This window comes from Myxine glutinosa, chromosome 5 (assembly GCF_964187855.1).
Source record: "Myxine glutinosa chromosome 5, kmMyxGlut1.1, whole genome shotgun sequence".
NCBI lineage: Eukaryota > Metazoa > Chordata > Myxini > Myxiniformes > Myxinidae > Myxine > Myxine glutinosa.
In genome coordinates this window covers 170,254,367-170,274,022 of record NC_136265.1, presented here as the reverse complement: position 1 = coordinate 170,274,022, position 19,656 = coordinate 170,254,367, and the positions used below count along the sequence as shown (strand labels likewise).

Genomic DNA, 19,656 nt, shown 5'->3' with positions numbered 1-19,656 from the left:
TTCTCCTGCAACTGCCTTACAATAAAAAGCGCGTCTGTCGTTTCTCTTCCTGGCATAAATCCAAACTGCATTTCGGCGATCTTCACTTTTTTCCTTGTCCTCCTCTCCAACACCCTTTCCAATACCTTCATTCCATGCTCCAATAATTTTATCGCTCGATACGAGCCACAGTCCAGAGCGTCACCTTTCCCCTTGTATAGCGGGACGAGGGTTCTCAGGTCCCAATCCACTGGAATGGGGCCTCCTTTCACCACCAGATTACAGATCTCTGTCATTCTCTTCACACCCCAACTTCCCGCTGCCTTTAACATACAGTGCATTCAGAAAGTATTCAGACCCCTTCACTTTTTTCACATTTTCTTATGTTGCAGCCTTATGCTGAAATCGTTTAAATTCATTTTTTCCCTCAACAATCTACACTCACTACCCCATAATGACAAAGAGAAAACAGGATTTTAGAAAGTTTTGCAAATTTATGAAAAAAAAAAACTGAAATATCACATTGACATAAGTATTCATACCCTTTGCTATGACACTTAAAATTTAGCTCAGGTGCCTCCCATCTATCTTGATCATCTTTGAGATGTTTCTACACCTTGATTGGAGTCCACCTGTGGTAAATTCAATTGATTGGACATGATTTGGAAAGGCACCCACCTGTCCATACAAGGTCTCACAGCTGACAATGCATATCAGAGCAAAAACCAAGCCATAAGGTCGAAGGAACTGCCTGTAGAGCTCAGAGACACGATTGTGTCGACGCACAGATCTGGGGAAGCCTACATTAAAAAATCTCTGCTGCATTGAAGGTTCGCAAGAGCACAGTGGCCTCCATAATCCTTAAATGGAAGAAGTTTGGAACAACCAGGAGTCTTCCTAGAGATGGCCGCCCGGCCAAACTGAGCAATCGGGGGAGAAGGGCCTTGGACCAAGAACCCGATGGTCACTCTGGTTGAGCTCCAGAGATCCTGTGTGGAGATGGGAGAAACTTCCAGAAGGACAACCATCACTGCAACACTCCATAGATCTGGGCTTTATGGCAGAGTGGCACAGGGAAGCATCTCCTCAGTGAAAGACACATGAAAGCCCACTTAGAGTTTGTAAAAAAGCACCTAAAGGACTCTCAGACTGTGAGAAACAAGCTTCTGTGGTCTGATGAAACCAAGATTGAACTGTTTGGCTTCCGTCTGGCCACACTGCCATAAAGCCCAGATCGGTGGAGTGTTGCAGTGATGGTTGTCCTTCCGGAAGTTTCTCCCATCTCCACACAAGATCTCTGGAGCTTAGCCAGAGTGACCATCGGGTTCTTGGTCACCTCTCTTACCACGGCCCTTCTCCCCCGATTGCTCAGTTTGGCCGGACGGCCAGCTCGAGGAAGAGTCCTGGTTGTTCCAAACTTCTTCCATTTAAGAATTATGGAGGCCACTGTGCTCTTGGGAACCTTCAATGCAGCAGAGATTTTTTTGTGGGCTTCCCCAGATCTGTGCCTCGACACAATCCTGTCTCTGAGCTCTGCAGGCCTTTCCTTCGACCTCATGGCTTGGTTTTTGCTCTGATATGCATTGTCAGCTGTGAGACCTTATATAGACAGGTGTGTGCCTTTCCAAACCATGTCCAATCAATTGAATTTACCACAGGTGGACTCCAATCAAGGTGTAGAAACATCTCAAAGATGATCAAGAGAAATGGGAGGCACCTGAGCTACATTTCAAGTGTCATAGCAAAGGGTCTGAATACTTATGTCAATGTGATATTTCAGTTTTTTCTTTTCAATAAATTTGCAAAACTTTCTAAAATCCTGTTTTCTCTTTGTCATTATGGTGTATTGAGTGTAGATTGATGAGGGAAAAAATGAATTTAAACGATTTCAGCATAAGGCTGCAACATAACAATGTGAAAAAGTGAAGGGGGCTGAATACTTTCTGAATGCACTGTATCTCCCACAACTCCCGTCGGCCCTCATGCTTTTCTACTCTTCATCGTTTCTATCGCTTCCTCAACTTCTTTCTCAGTTATCTTCTCTGCCAGTCCTAAAACTGGGTGACTATCGATGTTGTTGTCCCATTCTTTGGGAATTGTTCCAAAGTAAATTGCTCTCTCTCATGCACAGGTTTATCCCATCTCGTCTTCAGTTGTCATACCCTTCCTCCTGTCCATGGTACACGGAATCTTGTGGTGAGGCTGTTGCCCAGAAACAACTTGCTTTCGTCTCCTGGAAAGCAAATCCAACGAAAGGAAATCTCATTTCCTTTCACAAAGCCCGAAACAAGTGTGTGTCCACCCTCAGGAGAGCCAGGAAACAATATCTCTCCGTTCTCAAGACCGAACTCTCTTATCTGTCTCCCTTTTCCAAATCCTGGTGGCGTCTGGTCAAATCTGTTTCAGGTGTTTGTTCCCCCTCCATCCCCTCCCTCACCTCAAACGGCTACACGGCTGACTCCGCACGTGAAAAAGCTGAATGCCTCAACTCTGTGTTTGCCTCTAAATCTTGTGTCCCAAACCCATCCCTCTCTGTACCCACCGTACCCAGTCGTACCCAGCTGCTCCTGGACTCCGTGTCCTTTCCTCCTGACAAGGTGGAAAAGTTTCCGTCAACCCTCGACTCTGATTCTGCAACTGGTCCTGACGGCATCAGCCCACGGGTCCTAAAATCATGTTCTTCCGCTCTTTCACTCCCTCTCTCTGTTCTCTTCACCCTCTCTTTTGCTCAAGGTCATCTGCCATCTGTTTGGAAATCAGCCAACATCACCGCTTTGCACAAAAAAGGTGCAAAAACAGATCCTAGCAACTACAGACCAATCAGCCTTCTCCCAATTATCAGCAAAGTCATGGAATCCATCATTGCTTCAGATATGAAATCTTTCGTCTTCTCCAATGGCTTGATCTCTGACCATCAATTTGGTTTCAGACCTGGTCACTCTACTCTGGACATGCTGCTTCTGCTTTCTCAACAATGGATGGAGGTCCTCAATGCCAAACAGGAAATTAGAGCTGTCTCCCTTGACATTTCACGTGCCTTCGATACGGTCTGGCACCCCGCTCTGCTCACCAAACTCTCCTCCTTTGGTATCCATGGAAATCTCCACGGATGGCTGGCGGACTTCCTCTCCAGTCATAGTCAACGTGTGGCCCTGAATGGGTTTCTCTCATCTCCTCTTCCTGTTCAGGCTGTAGTTCCCGAAGGCAGTGTTCTGGGCCCTGTGCTTTTTCTGGTCTTCATCAATGCTCTCTCTGACTCTCTTGAAAATCCTCTCTATCTCTTTGCTGACGACTCTACTCTCTGTCGCTCCATTCCTCATCCCTCAGATCAGCAGTCTGCAGCCTCCTCACTCTCTACAGACCTGGACAAAATCACAGACTGGGCAAACAAGTGGAACATGTCTTTCAATCCTGACACATCTCACACTCTTACGATGTCTCTCCGAAAAGACCGACTGGACAACCCTCCCATCCACTTTCTGAATAATCCTCTCCAAGAAGTTCTGTCACTCAAGCTTTTGGGTCTCACTATCTGCCATGATCTTTCCTGGGAAAACCACATTTCAAATCTGGCCTCCAAAGCCAGTCGCCGACTGGGCATCCTCCGTCGTGCGAAGTCCTTCCTTGGTACACCTGAGCTCCTCACCACTTACAAGGCTTTCATCTGCAGCTCTATGGAATACTGCTCTCCCCTCTGGTCTGGTGCTCCTGCCTCACACCTAGCTCGTCTTCACGCTGTTGAAACCAAAGCGTTCAGAATCATTGGAATCTCCAGCGATGAAGCTAACCCCAAGGGCCTTTCACTCACTCACCGCAGGCAGGTTGGTGGTCTTTCCGTCTTCTACTGACTCCTCTCTGGCCTTGCCCCCCCAGCTCTCTCTGGGCTCTGTCCCCTTAAATATTCCTGCAGGTCGCACAAGATCTGCCTGCAACCCTCTTATGGTTAAACTGCCAAAATCAAGACTTTCTGCTCACCTTCACTCCTTCATTCCTCTTTTCTCCCGCCTCTGGAACAAACTCCCTCACTCTCTTCAATCCCACACCACCCTCCAGGTCTTTAAAACAGCTGTTCACCACCATCTCTTATCTTCCCCCATCCAAAACCTTGATCTTTTCTACCCCTGCTAATTTCACCGAAAATCCTACACTTTTTTTGAAATACCAACTTCTGTCCTGGAAGTCCTTGGTCTCCTTTTGTTTTATACCTGTCCCCCCCCCCCCCCCAACCCCTTCCCACGCCTCCTCCCCCCAAGCCCTCTCCCTCCCACACTTCTCCCTGCTCTCAAATGTTGTGATTGTGTGCTTCCCCTTCTCTCCCCATCTTGTCTTCCGCTCCCTCTTTTTATATATTTTGTTTGTCTGGTTGATTTGTTTGTGAAATAAATGTTAGCTCTTTGACGAGCCTCGATTCAGTATACAAAAAAAAATAAAAAAAATTCATGCCTCCTGGGCACCCTTGCCCCACAAACTTGAATTTCTATCCCTGCCTACCCTTCACCATTCTCACACCTCTTTCCTTCCATCTCGTCTCCTGCACACAACACATGTCCACTCTTCTTCTGACAAATACTTCCACCACTTCTCCTGATCTCCCTGTCATTTACACCTACATTCCATGTCCCAAACCTCAGAAACCGATCTCCACGTCGGGCATCAGACGTTTCGTCGTCATAAATGGAGTGATTTCCACCCTTGCTTCGATCGGGTTCCCCACCTTGAGTTTTGACGAGAGGGAGTGGGGTCCCCCACGGGATACTTCGGGCTGTACCCTGCCCATATGTAGTTGTAATTGTCATGGTTCTCTTTTTGAGGCAATGTTTTTTATGGCCTGATGCCCTTCCTGACGCCAACCCTTTTAGGGTTCAAAACATAACATTCAATTTAAATAATTTGTTCCTCGATCACAAACTAACAACACAGACGGATGGACGGATGGATGGATGGATGGACCTGAAGCAATTCCTTCACCCCGTTTTCTGCTTCGGGTGCGCGGAGTAAAAATATCCTTCAACAGCATAACAGTTGGAGGAACATCTCATGTGCACATAATAAACTTCATAAATGATTGCAGTGCATAAACACACTGGTACATCGCGCTTAAGAGCTCAGCATCATGAGAACAGTTGCAGAAAACTACAAGCGGGGGAGTGTTGCAAGCCATACCTGAATGACCGAACATTGTTGCCATGCACTCTCCTGTGTAGAGGTCGTTAATGCAAAGATTTTTATCTGAACAGCTCGTCGCAACAAACAGCCCGGATGGATCTATTTGTACCTTCAAAAACACACACATGCATGTTACACACGTCACCTGCTGTTCACATCCATATACTTCGGAAAACCAAAAAAAAGATACATTTCTCGTTTGATGTTGTTGGCAATTATTATTACCTCCACCAACGAACGTGGGTGAAGGTTATGTTTTCACCCCTGTCTGTTTGTTTGTCTGTGAACAGGACATTAAAAAAATTTGTAGATCGATTCGGAAAAAAAAAATTGGTGGATAGGTTGGGAGTGCGACAAGGACAAAATTATTAGATTTTGGTGAATATCCGTACACTAGAAGTTTTAAGTGATTCTTTTTTAAGTGTTATATTTAAGGGACGGTTGGGTGGGAGGAGGGTGTGTTGAGGGGGAGGGAAGTGGAGAGGAAGGGGGGACTGGAGGGAGGGGGAAGGGGAGAGGGAGGAATGGTTAGAGTGTCTGATCTGATTCTGCGAGGTTGGTAGTTTAAACCCAGGCCAAGTCATACTAAAGACTTTAAAAATGGTACATGCTATTTCCTTGCTTGACGCTCAACTTCTCTAAAATGATCGAGCATGGACAAACAACCAAAAGTTGGCAGCCATTGCGCAGGCTGCTTGATGGGGCTTTTGGCCTCCTTGTTAAATTCTGGGTAAGGGAACTCATTAAAATAAATGGTCGTGCCCTTCAGGTCAACATAAGCAGCTGAGAGTGCTCATCATAAAATGGTATCCTCTTCAGCCAACAGTCTGAGTGATACATGATGTCATCCACAGTTGAAAGGTCAAGTGTGAAATCACTCTGTGCACACGGTTGAAACTTGAGCAGCAATGTCTTCATCCAGGAAAGAAAGACATGGACAAACGCTTTCCCCCAAAGAGAGAGAGGAGAGTAAAACCTTAGGAATTACTACTCGTATTCTTTGCACCCTCGCCCTTCCAAAACACAAGGATGACAACTATCAGGCATTCATCACGGGGTTGTTCTTTCATCCAGATGGGATTGTTCATGGATCTAACGGAAAGCAGCTTATAAAAAAAAAAATCATGACTGCTGGTGCACTGCCATATTTCAGTAGTTCGGCAAAGATTCCATCAACGCCAGGTATCTTGTTGCATTTCAACAAGGTACCAGGTGTGCATGGAATTAACCACTTAGAGTAGTTTGCAAAATCCATCAATGCAAACCTTCAAAAAACAAACAACCCATTACTCCCAATATATCCTCTATCTCCTGAATTTATCTTTGCTGCGCTGTGCGTAGCATTGGTGCCAGAATAGCACGTCAATATACTCAAGCAGATGAGCAAACTATTGCACAAGCTCTCTTTTTGCATCAATTCGTGCAAGGTTACAGAATCGAAGACACACCAATACCCTTTAAGTTTAAAGTTTTGAGCCTCGGCCTGGTGGTGGGGTGGCTATCTTTATCAAAAACTCTCTTCCTCACTCTCCTTGCACTGCCCTCTCTCCTCTTCACCCCCAAGAGTACCTCTGGCTACGGCTTCCTCTCCGCTCCCACCTTTTGTTCATATGTGTTCTGTACCGTCCCCCAAACAGTGATGACTCCATCTACATTTCACTGTCTGACAACATGGACCAACTTCTATCCACTCATCCCAACTCTCTCTCTTCCTCATATGTGGTGACTTCAATTGTCATCATGCTACCTGGTTGGGTGTGGGTTCCTCTCTCACCAGTCATGGCACCTCAGCAAAGGACTTCTGTGACTCACTGGGATTGACACAATCTGTCAATTTCCCGACCCGGATCTCAGCCAATGGAGTATCTTCTCTTCTAGACTTGATTATGACTAACTTCCCTGCTAATGTCTGCTGCTCTTCTTCTGCTCCAATCGGTTCTTCTGATCATGTGCTTGTCAAAGTGGACATCTCTCTGGCCATTCTCAGAGAGCCTCCTCAGCGTCGACGAGTCTGGCATTTCACTCAGGCCGACTGGGACGGTCTTCAAGCAGCCATCAATCGTCTGGATTGGTCTCCCATCTCCACTGCCTCTGACATCAATTCTTCCTGGGAATTCTTCCAAAGCAAACTGATCTCTCTCATGCACAGATTTATCCCATCTCGCCTTCAGTTGTCTTACCCTTCCTCCCGTCCATGGTACACTGAATCTTGTGGTGAGGCAGTAGCCCTGAAACAACTTGCCTTTGCCTCTTGGAAGGCTAATCCAACTGAAGGAAATCTCAGTTCCTTCCACCAAGCTCGGAACAAGTGTGTGTCTACCCTCAGGAGTGCCAGGAAGCACTATCTCTCCTCACTCAAGAATGAACTCTCAAACCTGTCTCCTTCCTCCAAATCCTGGTGGTGTCTGGTCAAATCCGTTTCTGGTGTTTGTTCCCCCTCCATCCCCTCCCTTACCTCAAATGGCCACACAGTTGACATCGCACGTGACAAAGCCGAATGCCTCAACTCTGTGTTTGCCTCAAAATCCTTAGTCCCAAACCCATCTCTCTCTGTTCCCACCTTTCCCAGTCGAACCAAACTGCTCCTGGACTCTGTGACCTTCTCTCCTGACAAGGTGGAGGAGTTTTTGTCAAACCTCGACTCTGATTCTGCAACTGGACCAGATGGCATCAGCCCACGGGTCCTAAAATCCTGCTCTGCCGCTCTATCTCACCCTCTCTCTGTTCTTTTCACCCTATCCTTTGCTCAAGGTCATCTGCCAGCATCCTGGAAATCAGCAAACATTACCGCTTTACACAAAAAAGGTGCAAAAACAGATCCTTGCAACTACAGACCAATCAGCCTGCTCCCAATTATCAGCAAAGTCATGGAATCCATCATTGCTTCGGATATGAAATCTTTCCTCTTCTCCAATGGCTTGATCTCTGATCATCAATTTGGTTTCAGACCAGGTCACTCTACTCTGGACATGCTGCTTCTGCTGTCTCAACAATGGATGGAGGTCCTCAATGCCAAACAGGAAATCAGAGCTGTCTCCCTTGACATATCACGTGCCTTCGATACGGTCTGGCACCCAGCTCTGCTCACCAAACTCTCCTCCTATGGTATCCATGGAAATCTCCATGCATGGCTTGCGGACTTCCTCTCTGGTCGTAGTCAACGTGTGGCCCTGAATGGATTTCTCTCATCTCCCCTTCCCGTTCAGGCTGGAGTTCCCCAAGGCAGTGTGCTGGGCCCTGTGCTTTTTCTGGTCTTTATCAATGATCTCTCCGACTCTCTGGAAAATCCTCTGTATCTCTTTGCTGATGACTCCACTCTCTGCCGCTCCATTCCTCTTCCCTCAGATCGGCAGTCTGCAGCCTCCTCACTCTCTGAAGACCTGGACAAAATCACAGACTGGTCAAACATGTGGAACATGTCTTTCAATCCTGACAAATCTCACACTCTTACTATGTCTCTCCGAAAAGATCGACTGGACAACCCTCCCATCTACTTTCTCAACAATCCTCTCCAAGAAGTTCTGTCGCTCAAGCTTTTGGGTCTCACCATCTGCCATGATCTTTCTTGGGAAAACCACATTTCCAAGCTGGCCTCCAAAGCCAGTCGCCGACTGGGCATCCTCCGTCGTGCGAAGTCCTTCCTAGGCACACCTGAGCTCCTCACCACATACAAGGCTTTCATCCGCAGCTCAATGGAATAATCTCTGAGGGCCTTTCACTCACTCACCGCAGGCAGGTAGGTGGTCTTTCTGTCTTCTACCGACTCCTCTCCGGCCTTGCTCCCCCAGCTCTCTCTGTGCTCTGTCCCCCAAATATTCCTACAGGTCGCACAAGATCTGCCAGCCACCCTCTGATGGTTAAACTGCCGAAATCTCGGCTCTCTGCTCACCTTCACTCTTTCATTCCTCTTTTCTCCCGCCTCTGGAACAAACTCCCACACTCACTTCAATCACAGTCCTCCCTCCAGGTCTTCAAAACAGCTGTTCACCACCATCTCTTATCTTCCCCCATCCAAAACCTTGATCTTTTCTACCCCCACTAATTCACCCCAGATCCACCTTGTTTGAAATTCCAACTTCTTTCCTGGAAGTCTTGGCAGTGTCCATATGTTTTATACCTCTCCCACCCCCCCCCCTTCCCATGCCTCCCCCCCAAAGCCCTCTCCCTCCCACAGTTCTCTCGATGTCTCCATGTCTCTCGGTCCCTGCTCTCAAATGTTGTGTTTGTGTCCTTCCCCCTCTCTCCCCATCTTGTCTACCGCTCCCGATGTTATTTGTTTTGTGTGTCTGTTTGTCTTTCTGTGTGATTAATGTTCGCTCTTTCACGAGCCTCGATCTTGTATACAAAAAAAAAAAAAAAAAAAAAAAAAAAAAAGTGTGTGTGCAAACGTTTGCACCTGCCGCCAACCCCTCCCCCACCTCGAGGTTTCTGTAGGGTGTATGCGGTCTGTCTATACCACAGTTGTAGTGAAACTCCACAAATCCAGGCTCACTGCTCACTTCCACTCATTTACCCTCTTTTCTCTCACATGTGAAACCAACTACGTTAGATGGTTTAATCTTCCCTCCAGGGCTTCAAGATGGCTGCTCACCTCTTTCTCAAGTCATATTCGAATCATGCTTGTGATGTTGTCCATCCTCATTAACCCTCCCCAAGCACAAACCTTCCTTACCAGGTTATTGTGTTTTCTCCCTTCTTTCTCCACCTCTCCCGTTTTTGTTCCATTGCTGTTTAATTCCTGGTTTTCTCTTCCTCTGTGTTTGAGTTTGTATCCAGATTGTTCACACATTTTCTTCCTCCTAAAGCTCATTGTCATCTTCCTCCTCCAGTGCTTCCATCTACCCAGCTGTTAGTGTGTCTCCTCACTTTCCAATGTATTCTTTCCGTTCTGTTCTGTGCTCTAACTCTTCCATAAGCTTTGCCTTTGTATAAAAAGCTTGTCTTTGGAAGCTCAGAAACTCTGCCATTGGCAAACGACGAACTTCCAAATCGATCAACACTAAAACAGCCAATTAACAATGGATTTAGTTTCAACTGAATGATGGTTTTACTGTGCTTTGTATCCATTTTGTTCGTTTATTCAAACCAGAAGCACCCGATCCTTACGGGAGCCGGTAGGGGGGCTCATGTTATTATCTTTATGATTATAAATACCATAGCAGAGTGATTTTGTTCTAACCATGGACACGTTCTTCTGACATCCCTTCATTTGGGTGGTGTAGCGGCAACAGACCAATGCCTTCATCAATCCCGAAAATAAAATTAACCCGGGTGACGTATATGAAGCAAAAACATGTGCACGGCTTATGTGCATATGTAACTTTTTTTTATTCTTTTTTTTTTGTACACAAGATCGAGGCTCGTGTAAGAGCTGACATCAATCACAAAAAAAAACAGACGCACAAAACATACAATAAAGGGAGCGGGAGACAAGATGGGGAGAGAGAGGGAAGCACACAAGTACAACATTTGAGAGCAGGGACATTGGGAGATCTGTGGGAGGGCGAGGGCTTGAGGGGAGGGGGCATGGGAAGAGGGGGCGGGGGGTGCGAGAGGTATAAAACGCATGGGACACTCCTAGAACGTCCAGGATTTGAATTAATGGGGGTCGAAGAGATCAAGGTTTTGGATGGTGGAAGATAAGAGATGGTGGTGAACAGCTGTTTTAAAGACCTGGACGGAGGAGTGGGATTGAAGAGAGTGAGGGAGTTTGTTCCAGAGGCGGGAGAAAAGAGGAATGAAAGAGAAGGTGAGCAGAGAGTCTTGATTTTGGCAGTTTAACCAGAAGAGGGTTGCTGGCAGATCTTGTGCGACCTGCAGGAATATTTGGGGGACAGAGCACAGAGAGAGCTGGGGGAGCAAGGCCGGAGAGGAGTCGGTAGAAGACAGAAAGACCACCTACCTGCCTGCGGCGAATGAGTGAAAGAAAGGCCCTCGGAGTTAGCTTCATCGCGGGAGATTCCAATGATTCTGAACACTTTGGTTTCAACAGCGTGAAGACGAGCTAGGTGTGAGGCAGGAGCACCAGCCCAGAGGGGAGAACAGTATTCCATTGAGCTGCGGACGAAAGCTTTGTATGTGGTGTAGAGCTCAGGTGTGTCAAGGAAGGACTTCGCACGACGGAGGATGCTCAGTCGGCAACTGGCTTTGGAGGCCAGCTTGGAAATGTGGTTTTCCCAGGAAAGATCATGGCAGATAGTGAGACCCAAAAGCTTGAGTGACAGAACCTCTTGGAGAGGATTGTTCAGAAAGTAGATGGGAGGATTGTCCAGTCGGTCTTTTCAGAAAGACATCGTGAGTGTGTGAGATTTGTCAGGATTGAAAGACATGTTCCACTTGTTTGACCAGTCTGTGATTTTGTCCTGGTCTGCAGAGAGTGAGGAGGTTGCAGACTGCCAATCTGTGGGATGAGGTATGGGATATTGCGGTTATATATTTCGGATAATTCCAATTGCAGCCTCGGAGATGACAAACGCCACGAGAGCAGCCTTGACCAGCCTTACAGAAATGGTACATCGAGCAGCCTTGCAGAAATGGTGTTTTTCTATTGTTCTTATCTCAAAAAGGGAGAATGGTAAGTATAAACACCTTTACTAACAGAATCCAACCTGCATGACCATCCGAGCCATCCGTTCTGATCTATCCTCGATCATTACCTTGAGATGTTTATCCAATTTATTTTTAAACTGGTTGATTACTCCCACGACTCTTCCTGGCAAACTGTTCCGCAAACCAACTACTCCGATGAAAAATTAAAATCCATGTCTCATCTCGATTATATCTACCTTTTTCTCATCTCAATTACATTTCATCATCTCCTTGTGTTATCCAGAGTGTATGGTCACAAATAGCACGATGTGCACAAACTAAAACAGGAACATGTACCTATAACCGAGACTGCAAAGAAAACAAGAGCGAGAATTGCTTTGCAAAACATGTCCCCTACCAGGTTTCAGTTCAATATGTTAAAGGATAAGGTGGAAAGTCCGGAAAACTGACCCATGTATAATATGCGATATTTTCTAAGCCCAAAAAAGGCTTTACTCCGTGGAAAATTGGCGAAAAATCCCGAAACTAAAAATTGTTCTCCAACTCATCATATTAAAGTCATGTACGAAGTTTCAGTTGAATATGTTAAAGGGCATGGAAAAAAGTGTAGAAAAACATAGGTCGGACGTATAGATGGACGGACGTCGGACATACGGATAGCAAATGTACAGTCCCCTCTGGGTAGAGGACTAATAACAAAAATAGTTGACAATGGGGTATGTGTGTGTGTGTGTGTGTATGTGTGTGTGTATGTGTGTATGTGTATGTGTATGTGGTTGTTGTTGGCTGCTGTCTCCACACGTGGGTGTGTTACAGGAGAGGGAACGGAGACTAACCAGGTCTCAAAGAATCCACCTCCGTCAAAGACTCGAACTGGATAACATCAAAAGCAATCACTTATTTTGCAGGCTGGACACGGAAACCACCATGTCCAGCCTGTTACCAGGATGGAGATCCATTAAGGTGAGAAGTAGTAACGAACCGGCTTTGGACATCCCTTTCATTTATCAAAAGGCCTAGGGATTCACCCTAACTCTGACAAAAAACATCTTACACAACACAGTATGATTGGCCAAGGCCACCTACATAAGGTGTTTCTAAAAATTCACTGTGGATGCCGAGTAATGGTGAGTAAATGTGAGGGTGAGAGGGTAGAGAGGATATGAGAAAGATAGATTACAAAATAATAAAAAAAGTGATGATTATTGAAAAGAGAAAATGAAAGACATCAAACAAGAGGGAGAGAGATAGAGATAGAGACAGAGACAGAGACAGAAACAGAGAATGAAACAGAGAATGAAAAGAAAAGGAAAAAATAAAGAGTGTGCAGGAGGAGTACGAGGAGGTTCAGGCTAAATCATAAGGGACTCTCAACATTTGCTTGTAATGAATAAAAACAGCTTGGTATGCACATCAAAGACCTTACCAGTGTCGGTGCCATGACAACGGAGTACTGGTGGGGGCCCAAGCTGATATTAATCACGACTTGAGCATGCAACTTCAACACCTGCATGCATTTATGACTAACCCGACCCGAATGAGATGGTGAGAGCGTTTGTTAAACCATGTGCTTCCCTAAGGATCAGATGTCCGACTGACCTTAATAAGAGAACCGTCTTCTCCCTGTGAGCCCTTGAAGCACTTCCTCTGCTTCCCACTGCCAAGGTTAAATATTCTGGAAGCACAACACGGAGAAGAATTAGGAGCTTTGCAGGTAGAATGAATGCTTAAACGATGTTTATTTTTGCCGACTGAATAAGTGCAAGAACAGAAAAAGATGTGCCAAGTATATTCTTCCTTGCGTATTGTGTAAAAGGACAAGGTCACAGCTGCTGGCGCGCCTTCCCTCCCCCCCAAAGTAAAACAAACAAGGGTACTGTGCATCAAAGCAAAAGTTCAAATATTTTATTCTTATGGCTGTTTGGGTGAGAGAGCTGCAGAAAAGGCTCTATAAATGAGGTGCGCAAGTCCAGAACATGCCTTTGGTAACTTCCATTCTTCGGTGTATGGAATTGGCCAAAAAAAACAAAAAAAACTACTGAGTTCCAAACTGCCTCTGGAACAAACGTCAGCACAACTGTTCATCGAGAGCTTCATGAAATGGGCTCCCTTAATCGGGAGCTCTGAAAATTATATGATATAAAAACCATTTTAAAAAAAGAAAAAGAAAAATTATATATATATATATATATATATATATATATATATATATATATATATAGAGTCCCTGTATAAAGAGAGTTGCGCCATGCGCTGACCCGAGATTTCTGGTCACGTGATTTCGTGGCGCCATTTTGTGTCTAACTTCACCGTGCGTGAACGTCAGCTTGGTACGGGAATGTTGTTTATTGCCAAACAAAATGACTGGTTGTTCTGCTTTTGGTTGTTCAAACCAATCTGGGAAATATAAGATGTATAGATTCTGTACTGAATGTATGAACCAAGTTTTGTACTGAATGTTTACTGTGTTGGTCTCATCGTGTTCCTGGCGAAATTAAACAAGTTATGGTGAATACGACGTCGTATCTGTGCTTTTCCATATCTGTTCGACTAGACGAACCGTGCACACTGCAGGTATTTTTAAAAGTTTTTTCTCTGTTTAATTACGGCTTGGCGCAGTCGAAAATTAAGTGTTAATTAAGTCGCCAGCTATGAAACATATTAATCGATCAGACAATATCCATCAGAGTTCTGGGCAAGCGTGTAGTAATAAATGAACGTTTCAATCTTACTAGATGCCGATGACGTTTTCCTTATGTCAGAGACAGAAGCTGACTTGCAGCTTGTTAAATCATTACAATGGAAATTGAATATAAATGTCGATAAAACTAAAGTTGTGCACTATAGAAATATGGCAATACCACGTACAGAATTTGTTTTAAGTGTGTTAGACTATATGTCGGCTGGAAGTCCTACACCGGAATTGCTCTCGGCACCCTTTAAAAAATATTGGATATGCCCACACTCCTTTCTAAAAGTTATTAAAATTCAGAGAACGACAGCATTGGTTTGTCTTACTTATAATGTTAGCTCTTATATGCAGTGTTGGCTTGTAATATGCATTGCCATACCACTTTTAATATCACCACACAGCTCTTTTTCACGGCAATAGCTGAGTTTTTGACAAAACAAATATCACCTGTATGTAATAATAAGACTAAATATGTGTAGTAAATTTTTTTTTAGCAGGTTTAGAATATATCACCCCATATCGCGAATGTACATGTATATCTAATCCGACACACTTAGACACAAAATGGCGTCCAAATTTGAGTTGACACAACTCTCTATATACAGGGACTCTATATATATATATATATATATATATATATATATATATATATATATATATATATATATATATATATATATATTGTTGCGGATATGGGATTTGGCCTCCATCCATATCCGCTTGTAAATATTCCCCTATTTCCCCAATACTCCCCAACTATCCCCAATCCCCCATTCCCTAGTCCCATTGTCTGTAAACAACACTCTGTAGAACCGACCTTCCCCTTTTTCCCCCATTAAATGTCGTGCCCAGGTTCACCGCATCTCACGTAGACAACTATAGGACATCTTGCTAGTTATTCTTAGTCTATGTCAGTTAAGGACTCGTTTCCATTAATTCTGACTCTTCGTTGCACCAGAATGTGATTGTATGGCACCAGTAGTGAGTTTAGGACCTCCCCATACCTCCTCCCATCTTCCTCATGAAACTACAACAACAACAACAACTACAACAACAGCACGCGGGGAGTGCGCGTCCTCACTCCGGCTTGGTTAGCCGCCATTGACCACGCGCTCCGACGGGGTTACCACGAAGGGGCTCACTGTCAGCTCCTCGTCAAGGGCGGAGCCCGGTAACCCCCCCGCACCCAATAAGAAGCGGCGGGCCGATTCCATCTGGGGCGGAGCTAACGAGCCGAGGGCGTGTCACTCCCCGCTGGATATACGCAGCCACTTACCGGAGGTGACGTCAGATGCGCCCCCAGCTTGAAGGAAGAGAAACAGACGCCACCTCCAGCGCGACGATACCTCCCCGCATATCTGGACCGGACCGTGTGGATCCTGTCCCTGAGCCAAGGTGCACCTTGTGCTATCCATCGACTACCTGCCCTTCCTTGCCATCAATCCCTGTGTGAGTCAGTCTTGTCCTGTTTATCTGTGGTCTGTCAGGGCTACTATAAGACCGTGATTAAGTGCCCACCTTCCTATGCTGTACCTCATGTCAGTGTAATCTAAACGTTCTGCATACAAATATTATAACCTCCTCCGGAGGTCTTGAGAACTGTACCCCTGGTGTCGTGTCATTTAATCCAGCCGTTGTGTCCTTTCCATCATTGATTTAGCATAGCGCGACTTAGTCAACGTTCGAGTGGAATCGGGTAAACTGTGCAGACGCGGTCATACCAAACCGCTCGGTAAACTAACATCCAGAACCGCGTCTGTAACATTTGGTGTCGGGAAGTGGGATTCGATCCGGAGCGCGTTTGACGCGCTCGAAATTATAACAGCGAAATTTAATTGTGTTTTACAAAAAAAATAAAAACCCGAATTTTGAAAGTCGCGCTATGGCAGACCAAGACGGCTGGGTTCCGGTAGAAGAGAGTGAGGCAGGGTCGATCCAGGACCAAATTGAGGGACATGAGGAGAGCGAAGCAGTGAGGGTAGCAGACACACAAAATGGCGGCCTCGCACACATGGTTATTGTGGCGCCAAATTTAGCCGCGCCCGTGCTAGCAGCGCCGCCGATGGATTGGGGCCTATTTATGGAACAAATAAAGGCGCTCATGGTCCAGACAAGTGAAGACCTGAGGAATGACTTGGGAAACCAAATGGGGGTAATGGGGAAGCGGATGGATGCTCAGGGTGAGCGATTGGAGGGCCAAATGGGGGTAATGAGGGACGAAGCGAGGGGTACCGGTGAGGGGTTAGACAATAATTTTAAGGGATTAGACAAGAAATTTGGGAAGTTAGACGACAAATTTGAGGGGTTAGACAACGGGATAAAAGAGGTGAAAAATGGGTTAATGGGGGTAGAAAACAGAATGGCCGCTCAAGGGAATCAAATGGAAGGGATGCAAAAGGGGTTAGAGGGGTTAGAAAACAGGATGGAAGGCAAATTGAGGGACATGAGGGACCAAGCGGAAAGGGAAGTTAAACAAATGGGGCAGCAGATAGAGGGGGTCAGAATGGGGGTAGAAACCAAACTGGATGCTCACAGGGAGGAAATGGAGCAGATGAGGGTGGCATCTGGGCAGGAGATGCAAGTGATGGGAGAGGAGATCAGAAGAGGTGTGAGTGAGGAGGTCGGAGGAGTGCGCGAGGAGGTGAGGCACTGTAAGGAGCGCATGGAGAAGGAGGTGAGAAAGGGGACTGTAAAATTGCAAGGGGGTATAGAGGAGTTGACGCTGGGAGTAGAACAACTGACAGTGGGACAAAAGGAGTTGGGGGACCAGGTAAAGAAGAACACAGCGGTAATAGAGGGTTTAAAATCGACACAGAAGGAGATGAAAAAGGACGTAGGGGTAATTAAAAAAGAGTGTCAGACGGTACATGAGGACCTGACGAGGAAAATGAACAAAGCGGTAGAGGTGATGGAGGTTAAAGAGCGGGAGGTGCGGGAGCACATAGAAAAAAATTAAGTGGAGTTAGAGGAAGAAGTTAAAGGGGCGCACGAGGAGATGAAGGAGGTGAAGCAGAAATTAGAAGAAGTGGAAGAAGGGGTGAGCGAAATTAAGAAGCGACGGAGAGAGGATAAGAAAGAGATAAAGGAGGAGGTAAAAGAATTGGTCCAAAGTCTGTGTTCGGATCGTGATGATGTGCTCATTAACCGGATGAGGGATTCGCAGGTGATGGAGGAGAAGCGAAGAGAAAGAGGACCCGGTGTAAGTGGTGACCAATATGGTCGTGCTTATGATGCGCCAGGTGATTTAATAAGCTTGGGGGTCGAGATAGACCCGGATGTTCGTGAGAGGCCAAGAGTGAGGTGTATGGCTGGTCCGGAGGGTATGGAACGAGAGGTGCGAGGTGTGGGTGAGCAAGGTTGTGGTGGTATGGAATGGGTAGCGGGTTGCGGAGGTGTGACCCATGCATCGACACCAACAGGGGTAGTTGTTGGAGGGACCGGGGAGGCACGAGAGCCCCTTGGGGGTAATGTACTGTGGGGACCCGGCCGGTTCGGCCCCGCGCTGACCCCGCAAGGGGCGACGCACGGGGTCCGGCAGGCGGGCAACGACTCGCATACGAGGTGGTCCCACAAGGTCCCACTCGCGCCGTATGACGGCAAGAGTGATCTACGCGCGTACCTGGCGCAGTTTGACTGTGTGTGTAAGGGCAACGGTTGGGGTGAGGACGAAGGTGGAGTCCACCTGGTGGCCGCATTGCGCGGCGCGGCGGCGGAGGTGCTGACGGCATTACCAGCGGGTGCTCTCACCCTGCCAGCCCTCCGCGACGCCCTAATTAATCGATTCGGCATTGAACAGCAGAGCGAGCTTGTTAAAGCTCAGCTCACGCTGCGAAAACGCAAGCCCCAGGAAGCCATCGGGGAACTTGCCCACGACATTCGCCGCGCAGTGGGGATCGCACATGCTAGCATGGCAGCAGATTCCCGGGAAAGCCTGGCGCTGGACCATTTTATCCAGGCCCTCCCGGATATTGAGCTCCGGCAACAGCTCGCCATGTGGCGCCCGCAGACTCTGAGCCAGGCGGCTGACGCTGCGGCCCATTGGGAAGCAGCGAGGCCCCTGGCCCGGGGGGGCGAGCGTCTCGCAATGGCGGTCCGCCAGGTGGGACCCCCGATGGAGGGCGGACCCCTTAGGGGGCCCGCCCCCGACGTGAGTCCTGACCTGGCGGGCATGGTCCGGAGGCTGGTGGACCAGCGCCTGGCGGGACCTGGACCATGGCAGGCGGCCCCGGAGGTGGCCCGCGGTGGACCACGAGCGGGTAATCCAATTCGGACCTACAGGGGGGGAAATTTGGAATTCCGGAGACAAGCACCTTATCAGGTGAGGTGCTATACCTGCAACCGTCTGGGTCACCTGGCGCGGCACTGTCGAGCCACGCGCCGGGATGATCCCCGGCGGTTGAGGTCCTCAACTCCGCCCAGGGGGGAGCGGGTTAGCCGACCCCAGACACCCCCCCGCCAGACCCCAGGAAACTAGAAGGTGTCGGGCACGTAGGGCGGTGTTCGGCAGAAGAGGATGGAGGAGAGCCCTCATTGACGTGACAGGTCATTTATTGTGGCCAAATTGGAACCGGTAGCCTGACAATTAGATGCAAAATTGCCGGCGTGGGGGTAGACGCCGTAGTGGACACAGGAGCTAGCGCCACGATCATCAGCCCTGTGGTCCTTGATTCGAGCGCAGGTGGCTGGGATAAGATCCAGCGCCTGCAAAATTATAGTTTGCAACTTGCTACCGGGGTAACGGCCCCGATCATAGGGCGTGGTTCTGTGACCCTCAAGTTAGGGTCAGTAAGGAGGGAGATAGATGTTTGGGTGGCGGAGGTGTGCGACCCATGTTTAATAGGGTTGGATTTGTTGACTGCCAGCGGTTGTAAAATCGACTTGTGCCGGGGGATCCTGCAGGTGGGAGTAGAAGAGCTGCCGTTAGGGGGAGTGAGCACGGCCGAGAGAGCGGAGCTGGAGGCTTCCGAGGCCGTGACCATTCCCCCAAGGGCCGAGGCGATAGTGCCGGCCCGGTGGGCAGCTCGCCCAACATGGCAGGAGTCCTGCGGCCTGGTCGAACCGGTGGCAGCGCAGTCCATACCGGGTTTAATCGTGGGCCGCACCCTTGTAAAAACGGACGGACCGGTAGTGGCCGTCCGAGTAATAAATACGAGTACAGAACCACGCACTATAGTAAGGGGCACGAGGGTAGCTGGCTGCACCCCAGTTGAGGAAGTCGCGACAGTGAGGGGCGAGAACGTCCAGCCGAGCCGACCCCGGGGGGAGCCTTC

At 47.6% G+C, this 19,656-nt stretch overlaps 2 protein-coding genes across 2 annotated transcripts in view; one reads left to right on the top strand and one right to left on the bottom strand.

Moving 5' to 3' along the window:
• Positions 1–19,656, top strand: part of LOC137426749 (CB1 cannabinoid receptor-interacting protein 1) — a 295,939-nt gene that overhangs the window by 109,434 nt on the left and 166,849 nt on the right. The gene's annotated exons all lie outside the window — the stretch shown is intronic.
• Positions 1–19,656, bottom strand: part of LOC144891981 (mitogen-activated protein kinase-binding protein 1-like) — a 121,933-nt gene that overhangs the window by 5,212 nt on the left and 97,065 nt on the right. The window contains exons 16-17 of the mRNA XM_078777107.1: positions 13,294–13,369; positions 5,143–5,254 (exon numbers count right to left, since the gene is read on the bottom strand). Of these exons, the coding sequence (XP_078633233.1) occupies positions 5,143–5,254; positions 13,294–13,369 (188 nt within the window). The remainder of the gene's footprint in view (positions 1–5,142; positions 5,255–13,293; positions 13,370–19,656) is intronic.